The 23,056-nt window shown below is 40.3% G+C and overlaps 1 protein-coding gene across 3 annotated transcripts in view; it reads left to right on the top strand.

Moving 5' to 3' along the window:
• Fam210a (family with sequence similarity 210, member A) overlaps positions 1-23,056 on the top strand; it is a 40,159-nt gene that overhangs the window by 6,372 nt on the left and 10,731 nt on the right. The window contains exons 2-4 of one of the 3 annotated variants that reach the window (XM_030250272.1): positions 14,412-14,695; positions 17,688-18,200; positions 21,288-21,399. In XM_030250272.1, the coding sequence (XP_030106132.1) occupies positions 17,725-18,200; positions 21,288-21,399 (588 nt within the window). In that variant the 5' untranslated portion in view covers positions 14,412-14,695; positions 17,688-17,724. The remainder of the gene's footprint in view (positions 1-14,411; positions 14,696-17,687; positions 18,201-21,287; positions 21,400-23,056) is intronic. The other 2 variants (XM_006525524.4, NM_153794.4) reach the window with 2 other exon arrangements.

Raw genomic sequence — 23,056 nt, 5'->3', positions numbered from 1 at the left:
CTCCTGCTCCCTTGAGTTCCAGTCCTGACTTCCTTTGGTGATGAACAGCAATGTGGAAGTGTAAGCTGAATAAACCCTTTCCTCCCCAACTTCCTTCTTGGTCATGATGTTTGTGCAGGAATAGAAACCCTAATTAAGACACACTCTTTCCTTTTTCTTCACGATATATCTACAACATAGTTGGACTAGCTTTAAAACTAAAATCATTCTATAAACACTGGGGAAATTCAAAATTCAGGCAACAGGTGGATTAATATTCAAAAATAATCTTTAGTCAACTCATGTAAAAGACTTCGTATCATAAATGTTGCTTAAAGAGTCTAGCAATATGAATTAGAAAAAAGAAACAGATGGAAATATGTGTATTTTGGAGCAGCTCAGAGTAGGTGATAGCTTTTCACACACCTGGCTTTACCAGTGGATTACTCCTGCTTCAGGTAGTGAGATGGACTTAAATTGGCTCTAACTGTAAGGGAAACAAGAACAAAGAGTTTAACAGGCAAGGAAACACTTCATGTCCTAGAGCTCTAGCTCTGCCTTGCCCATGCTAGTTGGCTCCAAAGCAGGACACTGAAAGTTGTCAACATCTCTGTAGTCTTTGTTGTGTTTGGTTGGGAAAAAGGCCTCACAAATCCCAGTAAAGTGTCCTCAAACAAGTCCGCTCTGAACCAGTAACAGTCATCCATGTTAATGCCCAGTTATGTATGCAGTTGTAACTCTACTTGGACTGAGCTTCGGAGTACAGTCACACCAATAACCAGTGGACTTTTTATTCCACACCTCCCCCCAACACACATACCCATGCACATGTGTGTGTATCCTGGCGCGCGTGTGTGTGTGTGTGTGTGTGTGTGTGTGTGTGTGTGTGTGTGTGTGCGCGCGCGTGCGCGCGCGCGCCAGCCCACTGGATCCAGCATAGGAAATCAAATGGTAATTTGCAAGGATCTTTCCATGCACTCTATCAGTTCAGAGATCAAACATGAGCCCTCAGGCTTGGCTGCCAGGGCCCTTAGGATTCATCTCTCAGGTTCCCCCTCCCCCAATGTGGAGTTTTAATTAGATTCCAATATTGAAGCTGGAGGAAGTGAGTAAAAAATGGGGTTTCTAAAAGTAAAAGGTGTTTTGGCAACTAAAGTTTTGCTGTTTATAATAGCTTCAGGAATCTCTGACTTTTTTTTTTTTTTGTAATGATGAAATGTTTGGTACTCTAAGTCACACTAGTCAGACCAAGGGTTGAGTAGGCTGCCTGTGACTAGCACCAGTCTTATAGAACATAGTGAGTGTAGACCATTGCCATTGTTACAGGAAGCTGCCACGCAGAGCTGCTCTGAGTTCTTCATGTGAAACTTTTGTCTAACTATTTAGCCACACACACACCAAGACAAAACAAAACAAACAACCCTTGTACTTGGTTTTATTAGAGACTATATGACCAGGAATTTTTCCCACTTGTGAGGTAGAGGTTTTTCATAAGATAATACAATGTTTGAGATAATAGTTAGCTTTGAAAGTTAACTGGGCTTTTTAAAGATCCCTTTCCCTTAAAAGGACCCAAAATTGTTTTTATTATCCAGTACTTGCAGATATACTAACACTTTGGTACTGGCCCTTGAAGTTTGAAGAGAGCTGTTGCAGTGTGACTTTGTAGTGTAGAGCCCTGCTGTGATCCTCACACACTTGCTTTCCTGAAGCACTCCCATACGCTGTGTCATCCTGTGACTCAGTACCCTGAAGCTCTGGTCATGTAGAATTAGAACCACATAACTGGGATTGAGTGCCATAAGGCACTCACTAATGTTGTAATTCTGCTTATAGATACTTCTTAAAGATTTTTAAAAGTGGACAAATTTTATAATAGAATATTCTGTAATAGAATGCTGTTTATAATGCATTAAAATTAGAAACTTAAGTTTATAAGAGTAAGTAATTGATTAAGTCAGTTCTGGGTTTTCAAAATGAAGAAATTTCTTATCTAGCTCCTCAGGCTGATAATTTGAATAACTTTTTATTTATAATGGTAAATAATATGCCATATCATGCAGTACAGAAAACAGTAACTCCAAATTCTAAATTCAAATCATTCTGTTTTGTTGTCAGCAGGTTTCTGTGTACAAAAATCAAAGGGCAAAGACTGAGTGGTTAGATAATTGTTTAGGACAGATCTCTACAAATAAAATATAGTCTCAGTTCCCCCATTCTGCTGTATTTTTATCTGAATATTGCTTTTAACATAGTATTCATAATTTCAGGTTTTTCCTTACAAACTCAAAGTCTCTTGTAATTCTTTAAGTACATTACAATTATGATTGGCAATGCTAGCTTTAATTCTCATCTCCCTTGGTATGCTTGGAGTATGAAGTGTCCCCCATGGGTGCTACATGCTTGGTGCCCAGCAGGTGGTGCTGTTTTGGAAAAGTAGTGAACACCTAGGAAAAGTAGGTCATTGTGAGAAGGCTTTCGAAGGTTGTACCTGGTCTCCATGCCTTCTCTCTTTGCTTCCTGTCTACTGCAGGTAAAGTCTTTTATAGGCTCCTGTTGCCATGTTGTTCTGCCTCTCTGTGGTGGGAAAATCAGTGGGCCAGGGAACTATAAGTAAATCTCTGCAACTCTAAGCCAAAACTGGCACCTTGAAATAGATCTTCCCACGTACTCTCTGTACCTTCCACCCCCTTCTGCCTGGACCTAGAAGAACCACCGCACTTTATCTCCATCGAGTCTAAGTTGTCCTCCTAATTAGCCTGGGTAATCATCACGTGATCACTAAAGTTCACACCATTTTCTTATTTTCCTTCCCTCCCCCTCAGTATCCAGTAGGCTGATAACTCACACGTGATAAGTATCTCTCCTATCATGGAATGTTTACCTTCCAAACTATATTGAAGATGGTGACCATATTTTACAAAACTGTTCTTCATGTCAAAGGATTAGAGCTCTGTACTGTCCAGTGCTTGGTCAATAAAAACACATTTATTTAGTTTCATGACTTTTCCTGGAGAGACATAAGCAAATACCTAAAGTGAGGACAAAGAAACAATTCTATCCAAGTCTATCTCAGTGAGGAGCCTCCATTGTCGGAGTCAGAAGAGCTTCCTCCCTCCAGGAATGAATGTTTTAATTCATAAATTAAATAGCCACAGGACATCTTATGACTATTTTACTTTGGTATAAGAGACTCAACAGAGAACAGTGCACTCTGGCCCATAGCCCTGGAAGGGCTACAGGAGTGACACTTAAGCAGTGTGTTGCAATAGGAGGTGTTTACTAAATATTTCATGAAGCTTTGCTGTTACTGACCTAAAGCAGTAGAGAGCTCTGCTGTAGGAGGCAGAGGTAGGACGGCAGACTGACTGACTGCCAGGACAGGAAAGAAGCAGGGCTGCTGCTCTTGCCTGAGATACCATCTGCTCATCTGTACCTGCTCACCTGTACCAGCTAGTATTGTGTCAACGTGACACAAGCTAGAGTCATCAGAGAGGAGGGGCCTCAATTAAGTAATGCCTCCATAAGATCCAGTTGGAGGCAATCGTGTGAGGCATTTTCTTAATTAGATGTGGCTAGCCCAGCCCATTGTAGGTGGTCCCATCCCTAGACTGGTGGCCCTGGGTTCTATAAGAAGTCAGGTTGAGCAAACAAGTAAGCAGCACCCTCCATGGTCTCTGCTTCAGCCCCTGCCTCTGTATGAGCTCCTGCCTCTTCATCAACTCCTGCCTCTGGGTCTCAGCACTGTTTGAGTCCCTGTCCTGGCTTCCTTAATTGATGACCTATGATGTCGGTCATGGGGGACATTACCCACGTATTTTCAGGAACCAGGGATATGTTTGTGCTAATTCATTTCAGACATATTCAGATTTCACATGCAGACACATGGTATCAATTGTAGTTTAAGAAATGCTGTAAAGTTAAAAAGACCTTAAAGGAATATATCATGATAATGTGAATAAAAATACTATGGAAAGTGACACCCTTACCCTTTGTCCGAGTTAGGGTTTCATTGCCATGAAGAGACGCCATGACTAAGGCAACTGTTATAAAGGCAAACATTTAATTGATGTTAGCTTACAGTTTCAGAGGTTTAGTCCATTGTCAGGATAGGAAGCACGCCAGCCTGTAGGCAGACACGGTGCTGAAGGAGGTAAGGGTTCTAGATCTTGATCCAAAAGCAGCCAGGAGGAGACTGCATTTCATATTGGGCAGAGCCTGAGCATAGGAGATCCTCAAAGCCCATCCCCACAGTCACACACTTCCTCCAACAAGGCCACACCTCCTAATAATGCCACTTCTCATGGGCCAAGCATTAAACACTTGAGTCTATGGGAGTCAAACCTATTCAAACCACCTAATTCCATTCCCTCCCCCCCCCCAATAGACTCGTAGCCATAACATAATGCAAAGTGATTTTAGTCCAACTTCTAAAGTCCCCATAGTCTATCATAGTCTCAACAATGTTGAAAGGTCCAAAGTTCAAAATTGCTGCTGAGAGATTTATGCTCTCTCTTAACTATAATCCCCTATAAAGTCAAAATCAGAAAGCAGCTCACATGCTTCCAACATCTCAGAAAGCAGCTCACGTGCTTCCAACATCTCAGGGTGTGCATTGCCTTTCCAAAACGTGGGGAGGGAGCACAGTGAGGAACATTGGACCAAAGCCAGCTGGGAAAACTCCGAACTCTGCATCAGCACAGCTGATGTCAAAAGGCTCTTCAGGTCTCCAGGTGCTTTCAGCTGTGTTGACTGCAGCACGGTTCTTTCAGGCTGGTCCCACTCCCTGTCAGCAGCTTTCCTCGGCTTTGGCATCTCTAACATCTTGGGGTGTCCAAGGCAACTTTAGGTTTACTGCTTCATGCAGTGCCTCTCTGGGCCTCTATGCAGGGACACCCCTGCCAACACATCTGGCCTCAGTGATTTTCCTTAAGTAGCAGAGGGTGACTCTATAACCCTTTCTATTCTTGACTCTAAAGCTACAGCCATGTTGCCAAAACTGGCAAGTCTTTCTGCTTGCTGGGCCTGGAACATGGCCCCTTTGTTCAATTACATCTTCTCCAGTTTCCTGGTTTCCAAGGTTTCTTAGGCTTCACTGCCTAAGTTTGGCTGTCCTAGAACTTGCTCTGCAGACCCAACAGACTTTGAACTCAGAAACCTGCATGCCTCTGTCTCCTGAGTACTAGGATTAAAAGCATGTATCATCCTGTCTTGGCCTAAGCTGTTCTTTAATAGAGCTTTATAATATAAGCATTGCCACTATGTATCAAGATCTGGATTAAAAGCATGTGTTGATCCGGCATGTAACATCCGACATCAAGATCTGTATCAAAGGCCTGTGACTTCCGGATTCAAGACCTGGATCATGGAAATGCTGTCTTTTTACCGCAAGACATGGTTCACAGGTGTGCCCTCCATTTCTGGATTGTAGTTCATTTCAGATATAGTCAAGTTGTTAACCAAAATTAGTCATCACAGTCTACCCCTTGTCAACCTGATACATACCTCCTTATATCCAAATGAAACATGATATAACTATCCACATACAACCACAAAGGCATTGTAAGTTTAGAATAGGTGCCAAAGTACCTTGAGGAATATCCTGTTCACAAGATGGAAGCTTAGCTGGGTAGGATCATGCCCCAAGGTCACCACTCCTTTAATTCCCTTTAATATCTTTAATCTGTTTATCTCCTCCATCACAGGATTTAGCTACCTTCCACTTCCTGATACCCTTTACATAGAACTGAGCATACTTTGACTTCGGGTTCTCCTGCTTCTACCTCCCCAGTGCTGAAATTGTCACTGTGCACCACCACACATGGTTTATGCCTTGCTGGGGATCACATGTAGGGGTTTGGTTTCATTTGGTTTGGGACTGTGTTTCTCAGGGTAGCTAGCTCTGGCTATCCTGGAACTTGCTCTGTAGCCTAGGCTAGCCTTGAACTCAGAGATCCGCCTGCCTGTGCCTCCTGAGTGCTGAGATTAAAGATGTGTGCTACCACTGCCCGGTGACACCTAGGGAGCTTTGTTGTTTGTGGTGGTTGTGGTGGTAGCAGTGGTGTCGATGGTTTTTTGGGGCATTATTTTACTTTATTGAGGTTTCTTCATAGTGATTCCTAGAGTGTCTGCTCCGCTTTGCATCCCCACCAACAGTCACTGTGGGTTCCTCTTTCAGCACAGCCCTGCCAGCATGTGCTATCACTGTTTTTGATCTCGGCCATTTTGACTGTGGTTAGGTGAAATCTCAACCTTATTTATATTTGCATTTCCCTAATTGTTAAGAATGATGAATACTTTTGAGCTTTGTCATAGCCATTTTTATTTCTCCTACTTAGAATTTTATGCCTGCTGGTCTAGCAATCTGACAGCTTTGCCACATGCTGAATTCTGTTGGCTTTTCCTTAGCATTGGATCTCTTTGAATGGCCCGGGCTAGTCTGGTTTTTGTATAAGATGGTATTAGATGAGAGCAAGATGTTAAGTTTGAATTGTCTTCTTATAGAAGATACTCCCAGTATCATTCATTGAAAAGGCGGTCTTTTCTCCCCAGTGTTTACTTTGGTACCTGTATTAAGAATCAGATGGCCATAGATATGAGGGTTTTATTTCTAGGCTCACTATTTTGTTCCATTTAGTTTTGTGGCTTGTTTCTTTTAGCATTTGTTAAGTTTGTCCGTTTGCTTGTTTTTATAAGTGTTTTGCCTGTATGTATGTATATAGACATATGTGCCTAGTTCCCATAGAAGCCAGAAGATGTGAGAATCCCTGGAACTGGTGTCAAGGTCCAGAAGTCACCCTACAAACCACACATACACCGATCTCAATCAGACAAGGGTAATTTATTGAACACATACCCTAAGACTGATCAGAGACATAGCTCAGACTCAGGAGCGGAAAGCTACAACACCAAATGTTTTTCAGGGTCAGTTTATATAGGCAAAGGACCATAAAAAGCTCATAAGCCGTGAGAGGAGGGCTGCAGGGTAACCAACCTTTTTTTCAAGGTTTTTGTTTTTGTCATTTTTAGACATAACAGTTTAAGCCGACCTCTATTTTGCTTGGTACTGAGTGGAACTTGTGGTGGAATTTCTTAAGATTAACAAACCTCAGAACACACATAACATAATAGGGTATGTGGTCAGCATGACTCGGCTCTGAATTAAGCTACTTTTCTTTGTCAGTAACAATGTGAAATCACAGGCCGTCATGGAACAAAACACCTACAAGCTCTGTATGCTAGGGAAGCAGGCTTCAACAACTAGAATAACAGACAGTTGAGTTGCCATGTGGGTTTTGGGAACCAAACCTTGGATCCTCTGTAAGACCAATCCCTGAGCCATCTCTCTAGTCTCGTAGGTGTCTGGCTTTAAAAAAAAAGATCAAGATGTTCTGATTAGTGCAGCTCTGTGGATGCCTCCAGCTCTCCTTTTGTTCAGTATCACATTTCCTGTTGGATCTTTCATGTTTGCCTGTGAAGTTTAGGATTGTGCTTGAGAGCCTTTGGGGGGGGGGGGGGAACTAGGCTTTTTTTCTTTTTTAAAAATAGAGATTCCACTAAGTTGTTTAAAATACTGTAGAGATTTTAACAGTGATAATTCTGCTGGTCCTTGATAGAAGCCTTTTCTTTTGGTGTGTGTTTTTAATTTCTTTCATTAAAGGTTTTATAAGTGTAAAGGGTTTTGTTTTTCTTCCTTCATTAAATATATTCTCAAGTTGTTTGTGAATGGGATTGTTTAGAAATATTTTAGTTTTTTTCATACAATATATTCTGAGCAGAGTTTCCCTTCCTCCAGCTCTTCCCAGATTCTCTTCACCTCTCTACCCACCCAACTTTCTCCTTACTGCCCCATCTCTCTTGGGGGAGGACGACAAGCAAACAAACAAGCAAGCAACAACAACAAACCATGCTGGGCAGTAGTAGCGCACGCCTTTAATCCCAAGCACTCAAGAGGCAGAGGTAGGCACATCTCTGATTTCAAAACCAGCCTGGTCTACAGAGGAAGTTCTAGGACAGCCAAGGCTACACAAAGAAACCCTGTCTCATAAATACAAACCAGAATAAAAAATAAAAAGAACAAAGAAAAGTCAGAAGAAAAACACAGAGACAGATAGACCTACACACATACACAGTAGAAAATATGAAAGCACAAAATCAGAAACCATAATTTATAAGCAAAAGGTCAGTAAAACAAAGATTGGCACAGCAGCAATATGTAATAAAATGCCAAAATAGCAAAGTCTACAAAAATACCACAGTTAATTTTCTGTTGACCATCTACCGTTGGGCATGAGGCTACCCTAAAGTGATACTACATTGAACAAAACTGATTTTTCCTTTGTAAATAGATGTCTTTTGAGGATAGCTTCTTGATTAGGGATGCCAGCTCGTGTTCATGTCCCTCTCCCAGAGCTGGGACTCTATCTGGCTGGAACCTGTGCCGTCCCTGTGAAATTATGTGTGTCAGTCCTGTTGTTTTTGGAAAATACTGTTTTCTTAGTCCTGTCCTCTGGCCTTTATAATCCTTCAGCCTCCACTCCTCATAGCTCCCTGAGTCCTGAGTGAAGGTTCTAGTTAGGAACTAGCTCAACTTCTCTCTTTTCAGTGAAATAGGTAGGTATTGAGGCCTTACCATCAGTTCGTAGATGACAATAGCATTGGCAAAAACCTGAAATATTTGGGAGTATCTATGGGGCCCCTTTAGCCAACAACTCAACTAGACGAAACCCATTCCCAGAACTAGATGTTTAAAATCTAACAAATGTTTAAAAACTAACATCTACATATAAGAGACTACAAACAATTTTTTTCCCCTTTGGGGTCTGGGTTATCTTACTTGGGATGATTTTTTTATATGTATAATTCCATCCATTTACCTGCAAATTTCATAATTTTATTGTTAACAGCTAAATAACATTCCACTGTATAAATATGCCACAATCTGTTAATGGACGTCTAGGCTGTTCCAGGTTCTGACAGCAATGAGCCTGGATGAACCAGGATCTCTGTTGAAGAGTGTAGAGTCCTTTAGGTATATGTCCAGGAGTGGTATGGCTGGATTGTGAGGTAAATTGATTTCCATCTTCCTGAGAAACTGCCACACTGATTTCCATAGTGGCTGTACAAGTTTTCATTCCCACCAGCAACCTGTAAGTGCTCCCCCCTCCCCCCCTCCGCCCTTACCCCACATCCTTGCCAGTACAAGCTGTCATGTGTTCATTGATCTTGTCCATGCTGACCAGTATAAGATGAACTCTCAAAAGACTTATGAACTATACTTCCTGATGACTAAGGATGAGAACATGTTTCTCAGCCATTTGTATTTTATCTTTTGAGAATTCAGTTTAGTTCTGTACCCCATCTTTAATTGGGTTGTTTTCTTGATATCCAGTTTTCTTTTTTAATTCTTTATATATCTTAGGTATTAATCTCCTATCAGATGTGTAATTGGTAAATGTCTTTTCCTATTCTGTATCCTGCCACTCCATCCTAATGATGGTGTCCTTTGTCATATACACAACCTTTTATCTGGGAACTGAATGATAAAAGGAAGGGTAGAAAACCCTTGAGATTAAGTAATTACAACAGGATTTTGTCAAGCATTTTTTGCATCTAACAAGTTGATCATGATTTTTATCTTTCAGTCTATTTGTGTAGATTATGTTTATTGATTTACATGTATTGAACCATTTGTGCACCTCTGGAGTAACAACTATTTGGTCATTGTAGATAATCATTTTGATATGTTCTTAGAGTCTGTTAAATACCTTATATTTTGCATCTGTTTTCATAAAGGATATTGTTCTATAGTTTTCTTTCTTTGTTAAGTCTTTGTGTGGTTCAGTTATCAGGGTAATTGTGGCCTTGTAAAAAGAATTAGCCAGTGTTCCTTCAGTTTCTATTTTAAGGGATAGTTTGAGTAGTATTGGTGTTAATTCTTTGAAGGTCTGATAGAATTCCAGCTGACTCCATCTAATCCTGGACTTTCTTTAGTTTAGTTGTGAGACTTTTAATTACAGCTACTTCACCAGGAGTTATGGGTCTGTTTAATTTGCTTATCTGATCTTAGTTTAACTTTGGTAGGTCTTATATGTCAAGAAATGTATTCATTTATTTTAGGTTTTCCAGTTTGGTTGAGTACAGACTTATTTTTTAAAGTATGTTCTGAAGGTCTCTGGATTCCCCCAGTTTCTATAGTGGTGTTCCCCTTTGTATCTTTGCTTCACTTATTTGGATCTTCTCTCTCCATCTTTTAGTTAATTTGGCTAATGGTTTATCAATATTATTGATTTTCTCAAACCACCAACTCTTCCTTTCATTGATTCTTTATATTTGTTTCTGTTTCATTTATTTCAGCTGTTTGAATATCTCATGCTGTCTACTCTTTTGGGTTGTTATTTCTTTTTATTCTAGAGCTTTCATGTGCGACATTAAGTTATTAATATGAGATCTCTAACTTTTTTTAAAAGTCTACCTAGTGCTTGAACTTGCCTCCTAGGACAGTCTTTCTTCATTGTGTCCCATAGGCTTGGGTGTGTTGTGTATTCATTTTCATTCAATTCTAGAAAGATTTTAATTTTTTTTATTTTTGTCTTGACCCATTTTACATTAAGTAGTGAATTGTTTGGTTTCCATGAATTTCTATACTTTCTATTGTTTTTAGTCCATGGTCATCAGAAAGATTTCAGGGTATTTCAGATTTCTTGTGTCTGTTAAGACTTGCATTGTGCCTAGGTATATGGTCAATTTTAGAGAAAGTTTCATGGGCTGCTCAGAGGAAGGTGTTTAGGTAAAATGTTACATAAATATACACTGGGCCTATTTGATCTATGATGCTAAGTTTTAGTTAGATAAGTTAAATGTCTCTGTTTAATTTTTAACTGAAGGTCTTGTATAATGTTGACAGTGGAGTAATTAAATCATCCCCTATCCTAGGTGAAGATCAGTATGTGATTTTAGCTTTAGTAGCATTTATTTATGAACTTGAATGCCCGTGTGTTTGATGCCTTAATGTTTAGAATTGCAACATCTTCTTGGTGGATTTTTCCTTTGATGAGTATGTAGTGTCCTCCCCTATCTCTTTTAATTAGTTTTGAAGTTTTATTTGTCAAATATGAAAATGGCTATGCCTGTTTACTTCTTGTGCCCATTGGCTTAGAATATCTTTTTCCATCCTTTTACCCTGAGGTGATGTGTTTCTTGGATGCAACAGAAAGATGAATTCTGTTTCTAAACCAGTCCGTTAGTTGGTTTCTTTTTATTGGGGAATTGAGAGCATTAATGTTGAAAGTTATCAATGAGCAGTGTTCATTGTTTCTCTGTTATTTTGTTGTGGTATGGGTTTCCCCTCTTTTGATGTACTGGTCTGTGGTTACTTATCCCTTGTATGTTCTTGGATGTGTTTAACCTCTTCAGGCTGAAGTTTTCCTCCTAGTGCCTTCTATAGGGCTGGATAATCTACACTAGCATCTGTGGTCTCTTAAAGCTTGTCGTGAGCCCAGGCCCTTGTGGCTTTTAGAATCTCCGTTGAGAGGTCGTGTTATTCTAAAGGGACTGCCTTTATACTTGGCCGTTTTCCTTTTCAGCTTTTAAAGTTCTTTCTTCTGCACATGTACTGCTTTGATTATTATGTGTTATGGGGATTTCTTTTCTGGTCTTGTCTATTTGGTGTTCTGTGTGCATCCTATAACTTGATAAGACACCTCCTTCTTTAGGTTGGGGAAATTTTTGTCCGTGGTTTTCTTGAAAATATTTTCTGTGCCTTTGACTTGTGTTCCTATCATTTGAGGATCTGGTCTTCATAGGGTCCTGGATTTCCTTTGTGCTTTATTCCTGTATTGTGGGTTTTGTGGGTGTTGTTGTTATTTTTCTTTTGTTTTTTGTTTTGCTTTGTTTTGTTTTGAGTTAACATTTTGCTTGACTGAGACATCTATTTCTTCTGCCTGGTCTTCAACACTTACAGTTCTCTTTTCATATCTTGTACTCTGCTAGCAAAGCTTATCTCTGAGAATTTTCTTTGACTTTCTCAATTTTTCACTTCAGTTTTCTCTCAGTTTGGGTTTTCTTTATTCATTCTTTTTCTTTGTTAAATTCTTTTATGTCATGAATAGTTTTCATTATTTTGTTCCACTGTTTCTCTTTTCACAGATTTTACTATGCTGTTCATTCATTTTCTCTTTAATGTCCATGACATATTCATAATTGCCATTTTGAAATCCTTGTCTTATGCTTCAGCTATATTGCCTTTTTCACGGCCTAGTTAGTAGGGTTAATGGTTTCTAGTGGAAGCGTATTGTTTTGGCTGTTAATACTTCTGTTTGTTGTGCTGTTTTCTAGGCATCTGGAGTTTTGATAACTAAAGTGATTCTAGGTGTTGATATGTGATCTTATCTTGAGGTAGGAGGAGGGGTTATTACAGAGCTGCAAGCTGGTTATTACAGAGCTGAGGGAGAGAATGGAGATCATAATGGAGGACAGGAAGGATAATGTGAATTGCTGGCCTTAGTTCCAATTTGGTATGACTACTGGGGGTGCCAGGTAGCTAGTATGTCTCCGTACCTGAGGCTTCTGACATAATGGAATAGGAATGGGCTAGAAGGGGAGGTCTACTGGAAGGAGAAAGCTGGGTCCATGCCAAGGTTAGGTGCAATTCTCAAGGAATACATGTTTTTAATTGATAAAAATGATAGACTTTATATGTTAATTTTTGTATCATACAGCTTATTGAATTTGCCAATTCTGCAAATCTTTTGGTAGACTCTTAGCTCTTCTTACAGATCATATCATTTGCAAACAAAGATAATTTTACTTCTCTTCATATACATATGCCTTTTATCTCTTTTCCTTTCATAATTGCTTTGGCTAAAGTGCTGTACTGAAAAAGAATAAATATCCTTGTGTTCAGATATTAGAAGAAACACTTCCTGGTTTTCCTCATTTTAGTATGGCATTGGCTTTAGGTTTGTTATATGTAGAATTTGTGTTGAATACTGACTCTTCCATACCTGATCTATTTGAGATATTTATTGAATACATGCTTTTTCTATATAAAGATGTCTATAAGATAATCAAAATTTTCACTAATTTTGTTGTTAGGTCTTTTTAATTTTCATATATTGAGCCATTAGTACACCCCAGTAGTAAATCTTACTTATTATGCTGTATAAACTTTTGACTGTGTAGTTAGAATTGATTTGCCAGTTTTTTGTTAGGGATTTTAATGTTCTTTGTTTACCAGTTATACTACTTGTATCCTTGTCTGGTTTTAGTGTCAGAGTAATGCTAACCTTGTACAATGAAATCTAACTTTAATTGGAGTATAGTGTCCAAGTCACCTTGAAATAGAAGATATCTAGTTGCTATCCTCTGAAGAATTATATGGGGGGGGGGGTGTGTATAAAAGAAGAAAGGGGGTCACATATTTGGTCACTGAGTATTGATTATGAAAGTAAGGAGAAGGGGTAACAGTGGTTTTATGATGTTACCCCCTGCCCTTTACACTAGGATTTTGCATGGGTCAATGAAGAGAATGTCCATGGTTTGAGCAACTCAGGATAAGAAGATGAAGAAGGGAAGCTACAATGTATAGTAATATACTTTAATCATAATAATTACTATGACAACAATATTAGTAGCTACATTTTAAGGAAGAGGGAAAAACTAACAAAGGCCTAGAGCTTATTTCTCATGGCAAGTTCGGGTTGTCATCAAGATGCTACCTGCCAAAAGTGAGTTGACTCAAAAAAAAAAAAATCCATTACCCCAAAGGAGTAAGTGTTTATTATGGGTCCAGATAAGCGTGATGATGTCATGGGAACACGGATTTAGGTTACCCAGATTACAGGTTTCTTATTAACAGAAAACAGGAGCTCATAAGTCAAGACACTTCTCAAATACATTGGTAGAAACAAAATGTCCTGTAAATGAGCTACAACAAAGCAGGAAGTCTCTGCTATTGGCCTCAAATACTCTCTAAAGACATTCTTAGCCTTTTGACTGGCTCCTACCTGATACCTTTTACCTGATAGGCAGAGTTTATTAAGTCACATAAGTGGGCAAGGAGTGATTAAGAAGACAAAAATTGGTTCAAGATAAATTGTAATTAAACTCTGGACCTGCAACTGTTACTGATAAATCAGGGCTTCCTTCTCTGTACTGTTGAGGAGTCCTTGAGGTTGTTAGTCTTGATTAAAAAAAAGAAAAGAATGTAAGTGTAATTTAAAAACAGACTCAGAAAAGCTCAAGGACAATGTTATTAGTTTAAAGAAAACACACACACACCACCCCATGGGGCTGGAGAGATGGCTCAGTAGTTAAGAGCTCTTACTGCTCATACAGAGGACCCAAGTCCAGGCCTTAGCACATATACTCGGAAACTTACTGCCTATAAGTCCTGCCCCAAGGGTTCTGGTGCCCTCTTCTGCCCTCTGCAGGTACCCACTCATGCAGCATCATCATGCTTGCAGGGGCATGTGCACACACACACAAGTAAATAAATAACAAGGTAAGTTTAAAAGGAAAACTTCATCCATTTGCCATCTGTGAATCTTGGTAGCTGCCCAGGGGAAGAAGGTGGAGAAGAGGAAAGTGTGTGGTGTGTGAGCAGCCCCATGAAGGAGAGGAAGGCTTCAAAGAGAGGGGGAGAAGCCCAAACGAGAGAAGACCAGCATCTGAGAGAGACAGAGGAGAAGGAGGGCAGACTCAACAGACCTTGATGGTGAGGTTCTGTAGCAAATGCACAGAGGAGGGTCTCGGAAGGAGAAGCATTACTCACTGAAGGGATAATGATTCCTGCCATCTCTGTAGCATGACTTAAAGAATATCAGGCCTGAATGGTCCCTTGACTAGGTGATGGGGGGGGGGGGGGGGATTAATGAGAAAAACTAAGACCAGACACCTCTTAAATTTTAGATCTTACATGATCATCAAATGGCAGGCACATATCAAAACAAGAGAAAACAAGATTAGGGCAATAGGAGTGCCTATATCTAAAGAGGATGCACAAAGTCTGTCAAGTTCTGTTTGGTTACTGGAAGAAATACCCTTACATAAACATCATCCTAAAATTACAAAAGGTCACAGAATTTTATTGGGGAGACAAACAGCAGACTCAAACATTAAAAGATTATTTGTGTACCTTATAAAACTTAATATGCAAGGCTCTAAGTCATTATAGCACATGGCTATTTGGGATCAAGGAACATGCATACACAACACAATTTCATTCCAGTAAGATTCTGGAAAACTAACTTCCCATAGCATCAAATAAATAATACACTTTTTGGAAAAAGTATTTAGCTAACTTAGGAGGTATGGAAGGGCGCAGCCTGTCAAACAATCAGGTATATGGTTATGGTATTGTTGCTCTACTGCTAGTCCAAAAGAACTGGCAGGTATCCAAATCGGCCAGAAACATGTTCCTCAGAAAAGGTGCTTACAAAGCAGGGAGGCTGGCTTCAGGTCAGGGCTCTGCAAGGAGGGGATACACAAGATGGAGACAGACTTGCCAGAATTAATCCCAAGGGCAGAACACACCATCCCAACATCAGTATAGAGCCCTGCCTGGTCAGGTAACACCCTGGCTGGGAGTGAAGGCTCAAGGGAAAGTGAGATGGAGAGTTGCAGCCCTCGGACCCCAGAATAGTGTGGTCCTGGGACACTGAACAACACTCCACTGTCTTGCAGGATGCTAGAAGTACTGCAGTAGTGCTTCCAGCCAGACAATCCATAACTGAAAAACAAACCAACATTTACAAATGCGCAGACTCAAGACCAATGACAGGTGGTTTAGCCCTGTGGTTCTACAAGTGAGCCCAAAAATTAGTGTGAAATAAATGGCAAAGACTTTTGTCCATGCCGGTATTGAAAAGGATTACAAGAAACCCCAACTGAGTATAACACAGATAAAAGCACTAACAAGAACATAAACGTAGAAGGCAAAATAGCTGAAGTTAGTTAGGACAGCATTTCTACAAGCATATTTGTACCCATGACTTTACAAAGAGACAACAGGGCACACCAGGAATTCTCAAGGGAAGGGAAGAATGGCCAGTCAAGACCCACATGGTAAAGTACTCCACTTGAACTGCTATGTATTTAAAGGACATAATGCACCCCTGGGGTATATAAGTAGAAAATGGTCTGGAGAAATAACTTGGTCACTAAAAGCACTTGCCAATCTTCCAAGTAGACACAAGTTTCCGGCACTCATGTTGAAAGACTGAAAACTGCCTGCAACTCCTGCTCCAGGAGAGCTGACAGGTTTCTGGTTTCTTCAGGTATCTGCACATACATACTGAAATACAAATAAGTCTTTAAAAAGTTAAGTGGAAGATAGAAAGGAACCAGAAGGTCACATAGCATGAGATATGAATGACAGTAAGGAGATATGAAGACCATAAAACTCCTCTGGAAAAGTATAAATTCAGAATTCTAACAAATACATACAGGCTGGATACTTCTAACTTCATTATGTATATAGACTACAGAACCAATGCAAATCCAGTGCTCACCAAAAATATGCAGTAACAATGTTTGACATTTATTCAGGATCCGGCTTAGCTTTAGTGAGAACTAAAGCAGCAGCCTTTACAATTAGGGTATTAATGCTATGGGATGCTGCCAGAATGCCCTGTGATGAAGGGAATGTATAGTGGAATTTTCCCTTACCATATAATACTTGGTGTAGAGTTATCTGTGAGAACCCGGTAGGGAGTGATATAAATTATTAGAGAGGAAATAAGGTTGATCTTATAAGCTAGATAATTCATTAATGAAAGCTTTTATATGATTATATCTTACCTTTCAATGGAGTGAAGGGAGGCTAGTTATCTTTGCATTATTGTGTGTGTGTAAGCTGCAGGTGTAGGTGCTGGGATCAGAACTTAGGTCCTCTGGAAGAACAACATGTACCCCTATCTGCTGAGCCCTCTCTCCAGGCCCTTGAGTTCTTTAGACAGGATCACCCTTTGTATCCAGCCCAGCCCCCAGCCTGTGATCCTCCTGCTTCCCAAGTACCTTGTCATCTCAGAATTCAACACTAACTCCAAGTCAGTCATAAGACATCTTTATTTTTCCTTTCTCTTCTCTTGATATGGGGGGGGGGGGCGCGGGGGAGAAGATAAATACCAGGCTGTTTCTTATCATCATCAGTAATGTATGTGATTTACAACTTTATTATTTCTTGTTTACGGGCTGTTATAGAATAGTTGGTACTGATTACAACTATTCAAACCTTAACCCTTGTGAAAGTAACTTATTTACAGAGCAGCTTTATATCAGGAGTAGCACATTGTTCGGTAAGAACCCTGTTAAACTAGTCATCATTTAACTTGTTGACTTAAGCTTGGAATCTGAGAGCAAAGAACATGGAATTATGGCCCCAAAACATCTGTACTCAGGATTTGTGCTCCATTGATCCTTTATATATTAGAAGAGTTGTTACAAACATCCTGTTTGTAGTTGTGAAAGTGCTTGTTAATGTTACCCTCTAAGATGTCTGCTAAACAGACTGCTTATGTTTAAAGAATGTGTTTTAAAAAATGTTAAAATCCCAGTGCCTTAAAACTATATACCTTACCATTTTTCCCACAGGTTAAGTGCCAGTTTGTCTGTCCTTTTATTTCTAAGGACAATAGTTAACTTTTAGGTAGTGTGACTTAAATTGGAAGTTATGTATAATAGAATTTTTTTTTTTTTTCTAAATCTAGTTTCTGTAGAAGCTGAAACCCATCACTGTCCTTCAAAATGCAATGGAATGTACCACGGACTATGTCTCGGCTGGCACTCAGGACATTCGTGGAAGCACAGAAAGCCAGGCTCTTTGATCACCATTGGCGCATAAAAGGGCCGTTACTTGTGCATAGAGGTGAATACAGAGTGGCTTGGACACCACACCTTCGAAAGCAGTGGCTACATTTATCTGCTGTTCAGTGCCTTGCAAAGCAAAGGAATCTCTTAGATGCTCAGCCGCCTCAGCTGGGGACCCTTCGCCAGGAACGATGGGAGCAGGACATTTTATCCAAGAGGGTTTTATCTTCCAGTTCCACATCCCAGGAAACTCCATCAGAAAAGAAGGAAGAAACAGACCCTTTACAAGACAAATCTATCAGTCTGTATCAACGGTTTAAGAAGACATTTAGACAATATGGAAAAGTTTTAATTCCTGTGCACCTAATAACTTCTGGGATTTGGTTTGGAACATTTTACTATGCAACTATAAAGTAAGTTTTTGCTTAGTTGACTGTATCCCACATTTTATCACGTTTCTTGTTTATACTGATAGCCTTAAGTAGCATTATTTTATTACCTGTACTTATGTATGTATGTGGGCAAGCATATGGAGGTCAAAGGACAACTAGAAAGAGTCAGTTCTCTCCTTTTGCCTTGTGTGCCCAGAATTAAGCTCATGTCAAACATGCAGGCAGGCACCTATTTGAACCGTCTCACTGGCCCTTAATTTTATTTTATTTTTTAAGATTTATTTTGTTTCTAATGTGCATGTGAATGCAAATAGAGGCCAGAGGCGTCAGATTCCCCTAGAGATGGTGTTATAGGTGATTGTAAGCTGCCCGATACAGGTGCTGGGGTCCAAACTCTGGTCCTGTGCGAGAACAGCATACACTCTTTACCACTGATCTATCCCTCCGTATCCAATCTCTCCCCAGTGCCCTGATTGAGAAAGGAAAACTGCTTTTTTATAGATGTTTTCACATTTTCTCAAGAATACCTAACATTTATTTATGGGTACAGTTTTTAATTGACATCTCATTTATTCCTCCACCAACCAAATACAGTAAGTAGTGCAGTTCTTCCTGCTTATGAACGTGGCAGTGGTTTGGGCAAAGGGAAATAAACTAATCCAGATGGTAAGGAGTGGAGCTCACACTGAAATTGAGTGGGTTTGCCTGGTCTTTGAGCCATCTGGTCTCATTGCTGACTGTGTGGCAGGTTTAGGAGGACGCAGAAGTAAGGCCATTGGTTTATTACATGTATTTGTTGTTGGATAGATGAGTGAATGGGTGGCTCCATGCATGTGGAGTTCAGAAGATAACTTGCAGGAGTCCCTAATCTCCTTCCACCATGTGGGTCCTAGGAATGAACTCAGGTTTTCACGCTTAGCAGCAAGCACTTTTATCCATTGAGCCATCTTACCAGCCCCATGAGTTCTGTACTTATATTTCTATGCTGTTTCTACACGTGAAAAGATACTCTTTGCTAGGTGTATGTTACTGGTGGAAAGGTCACAAGATATCTTTTGCCTAGCTAACATGAACTCTGAGATTTCTTTATTCCATGTATGCTTAAAAACATTTAAACAAGTAGTATTATACTTCTTTCTATTCTTAAAAACAAATCAAATTTTATTTATCTGGATGTGGGAGGCAGGCAGCTTTTATTGTTGTCTCTGCCTGACTTGTGAGCAGTCAGTTTATTTGCACACAGCAGGGGCTCGACTCACTGAGAAACCAATTCTCCCCACCTCCTAATCTTACATCGTAGCACGTGTGTATTCCATTCGGGAATCTCCAATTTTTAAAACTGAGCTTTTGCCCCATGTTGAGTGCCATCTGTGATGGTGACCTGTAAAACCACGCTGCACTCCCAGTGGGTGGTTGTGCTTCAGGCCATCCACCAGAGATCTCTGGATCCCTGAAATGAAGACAGAAACGCAGGCACCAAATTTCATATGTCCTAAGAGCACACCAGCTGGGCTTCTCCCTAACTCCACGTGGCTAGCCCACTTTCCCCTCCAATATTCCTGAGTTAATGTTTGTTAAATCTGTATTTCATCTCTGCTACCCCAGACCCAACCAAGGGAGTAGCCCCTTGTGCCACCTACATGCCTGGATAATTACTCTTGACACTCTCTGCTCTTCTTCCACCTTATGTCCCTTGTCCAGGAAATCTAAAAGTCCCGCCTCCATCTCCCTGCCCAGCCATTGGCTGTTAGTAACTTTATTGACCAATCAAAAGGCAATTGGAGACAGGAACACTCATTGTCAGGACTCATAGATTCCCGTGTGATTTGGGGAGCTGAATTAAGCCAAAACAGTAGAACCAATCCCCAACATAGTTCTTTTCATTTTGTCCTAACTGGAAAACACTCTTTCCTTGTTGGTTGCCTACTTCCTATTAAAGTGAGAAAATACTGTTTCTATAAGGAAGAACCTTGGCATGGATGTTGTATTACTACTGTTTGTCTCCTCTGACCTGAAAGCAAAATACCATTGTATATTTAACTAAGTGGCTCAACCCATGGGGCTTCCCTGAGGGAGAATACTCAACATGAATTTCCTTGTAAGAAAAAAATCCCAATCTCAAATTGAGTCCCTGCTCTCCTGGACATCTAAAAATACCCATGTCTACCTCCTTCGCCATCCACGGTTCTGAAAGGCATCTCTGGAGAGAAAGTGATTAGAAATGAAAGGACATGGTGGTGGTCTGAGGCCGTTCTTTCACTTACAGATTGTATATTAGATTTTTTAGATGTGTTCATTGTAAGTTTGTGTGCATAATTCCTTGTCCTGCTTCAGTTTATCTAGACTTACAATCTGGAAAGATTAGGATAACGGATTACAACAAAAAAGAGGAAACTAAAATTACAGAAGCCAGGGTTTACCAACTTGGGGGCTCTCTCTGCCTTCTCTTTCTCTGAGAATCTGTTGTAATTATTCCTTACCTTTCTTTTAATCTGACAATAAGCATAAAGGCATACTTTGAGAATATGTTAAACTCACAGAATCGCTCATTCTTTGCATAATATCGTAGGAATGGTATTGATGAAAGGTAAAATTTAAGATCCTGAAATGTGAATTAGTATTCTCAGGAGAATGGTGTTTGGGTGAGGAAATGGCTCAGGTAAACAGTTGTGGCCCTGCTCTCCTGGTTAACTCCAAGCCATTGCTTTAACTCTGATGCACATGTGCGGGCTCTGAGTAGACTGACTGGGCCACGGGAGAGAGGCGAGGCGGCCGAGCTGCCAAGCACATGCAGGGCACGGAAAGTGGACGCCTTTGCAGAACCCGCACTAGGCTTTGGGTTTGCTTTGGGGTTTTGTTTGTTTGTTTGGTGGTGGTGGTAGTGGTAGTTTGATTTGGGTTTGTTTAGTTTTGTTGCTGTTGTTTTGTGTTTTTTGAGATATTAGCCCAGGCTGGCCTCCTATTCCTGAGCCCTCAGCCTTGGGCTCCTGGGCAAATAAAATTTAATATACATTATCCAAATTTGTAGTGTATGTTTTAGATACTCTTCTGAAAATACTGTTCTTAAAGGTTTGCCTAATCATGACTTAATGTGTGTCTCCTTTGCAGAGGAGTGAATGTCATCCCCTTCCTAGAGGTCATTGGGTTACCTGACAGTATCGTGGACATCCTGAAAAACTCCCAAAGTGGGAATGCGCTGACAGCCTACGCCATGTTTAAGGTGGGTTTCCTCACTTACCGTGCAGACTGCACACTCCTTGGAAAACTCACAGTTAGTTCTGAGATGGTTTTCCTTTTCTCATCTTTTAAATATCCTATTGTCACCTATCGTCTTTCTAATGAGCAGCGAGTACAGACTTAAAGCCCAGCTTTAGGAAGAGGCGCTGAGAGAACAGGTGAGCCCTCACTTGCCAGGACTCGGTGCCGAACTGTAACGTGTGTGTCGCTAGGACAGTGCACCCTTTCGTAGTAAGGGACGTTCTGAAGGCCTCCTTCAGCTGTCTTGTGTGCCACACTCTAGGCTTACTTCCCGGGGTCCTCATTTTAGACAGCCCTGTAGCTTCTCAGGATGTAGACACTGTTGCGTTCATATAGTTTCTACACCTGAACGTCTTTATCATAGAAGGGAAATCTCATTGTAAATCATTGAATTTAGCTATATTAATCTCATTTTTTTTAAATAAAAGATCCTATGATATCTATTTCTAAATGAACATTTTGGGAAAAGTAGTATTATGTTGCATAAAAGTACATAGAATAATGACTTAATAGTCATTCGGGTGTGGTTTTGTTTTTTTTTTTTTTTTTACTAGAGTCATCTGAAATCTCAGGCAGTTTTTCTCAGTACTGAATTGCTCTGTTTTTCTCACATTAGAGTATATTAAATTTATAGTGTTTTATAACTACAGTAGATTAAATTTAACCATAATATATCAAGTATATGATGGTCGTTTCAGTCATTTTTCTGACTCCTTGCCCATGTGCTAATAACTCTTCTTATCTGTTTTAAGTGTGTTTTCTCCAGTGCTTATGAGCTTGCAGGAATTCAGGGCCTGTGTTTGTGGTTTTGCTCTCCTTGGTGTAGCTTTGGGTGCATCAGTGCTCAGCTTATTTGGCAAGCTACAAATCCTGTGGCTCCCACCTGTCATGTCCCTTTGTGGAATGAGAAATGAGTGTGGTCCTGTGTTTTCTATAACCCACAGTACCTTAAGTAGAACAGCAGAGAGACCTTTCCTTCTTTGAGCTCCAAGAGTACTGGGCAGCTAGCTGGGTGCACATCGGAGCTCCCTCAAATGCCCTTTAGCATGCACCTGTAGTTTACTGAGATGCGTCCAGCTCTGACTCCATGCCAGGTGCTATGCCGGGGGCCTGGAGGAATTCACTAATTACAGAAGACATTGTTGGGCCAGGTATGCTGTAGCATGCCTCTTAGTTCTAGTACTTGGGAAACAGTTCTCTGAGTCCAAGGACAGCCTGGTCTACAAGATGAATTCGGGAAGAAAATAAAACACTACCAAGAACCCCCATATAAAGCATGTATCCTAGGGAGGGAGGAAGGGAAAGGACAGTGGGAGAGGCAGAAGTGGAGGGGTTAAATACACACACACACACATATAATGTACGCATTTTTAAATGATACTAAATGTTAAGAGAGAGTATAGTTAAGTGCTTGCACTATCTGTACCTTTGGTTCTGGAGGGTCCAATGACACCTTTGACTTCTGTCAGTCAGCACCAGGCTCACAGGCAGTGCACATACATGTATATGTGCAGGTAAAAGACTCATGCACATAAGATAAATATTTTAAAATATATTAATATATTTTGAAAGAAAAGCCATATAAAGAGGTATTTTGATGTGTGTTATTTTGGGTTGTT

The sequence above is a fragment of the Mus musculus genome, chromosome 18 (assembly GCF_000001635.26).
Source record: "Mus musculus strain C57BL/6J chromosome 18, GRCm38.p6 C57BL/6J".
Taxonomy (NCBI): Eukaryota; Metazoa; Chordata; class Mammalia; order Rodentia; family Muridae; genus Mus; species Mus musculus.
Note: the sequence above shows the minus strand (reverse complement) of the source record. Positions and strands in the feature narration are given on the sequence as shown.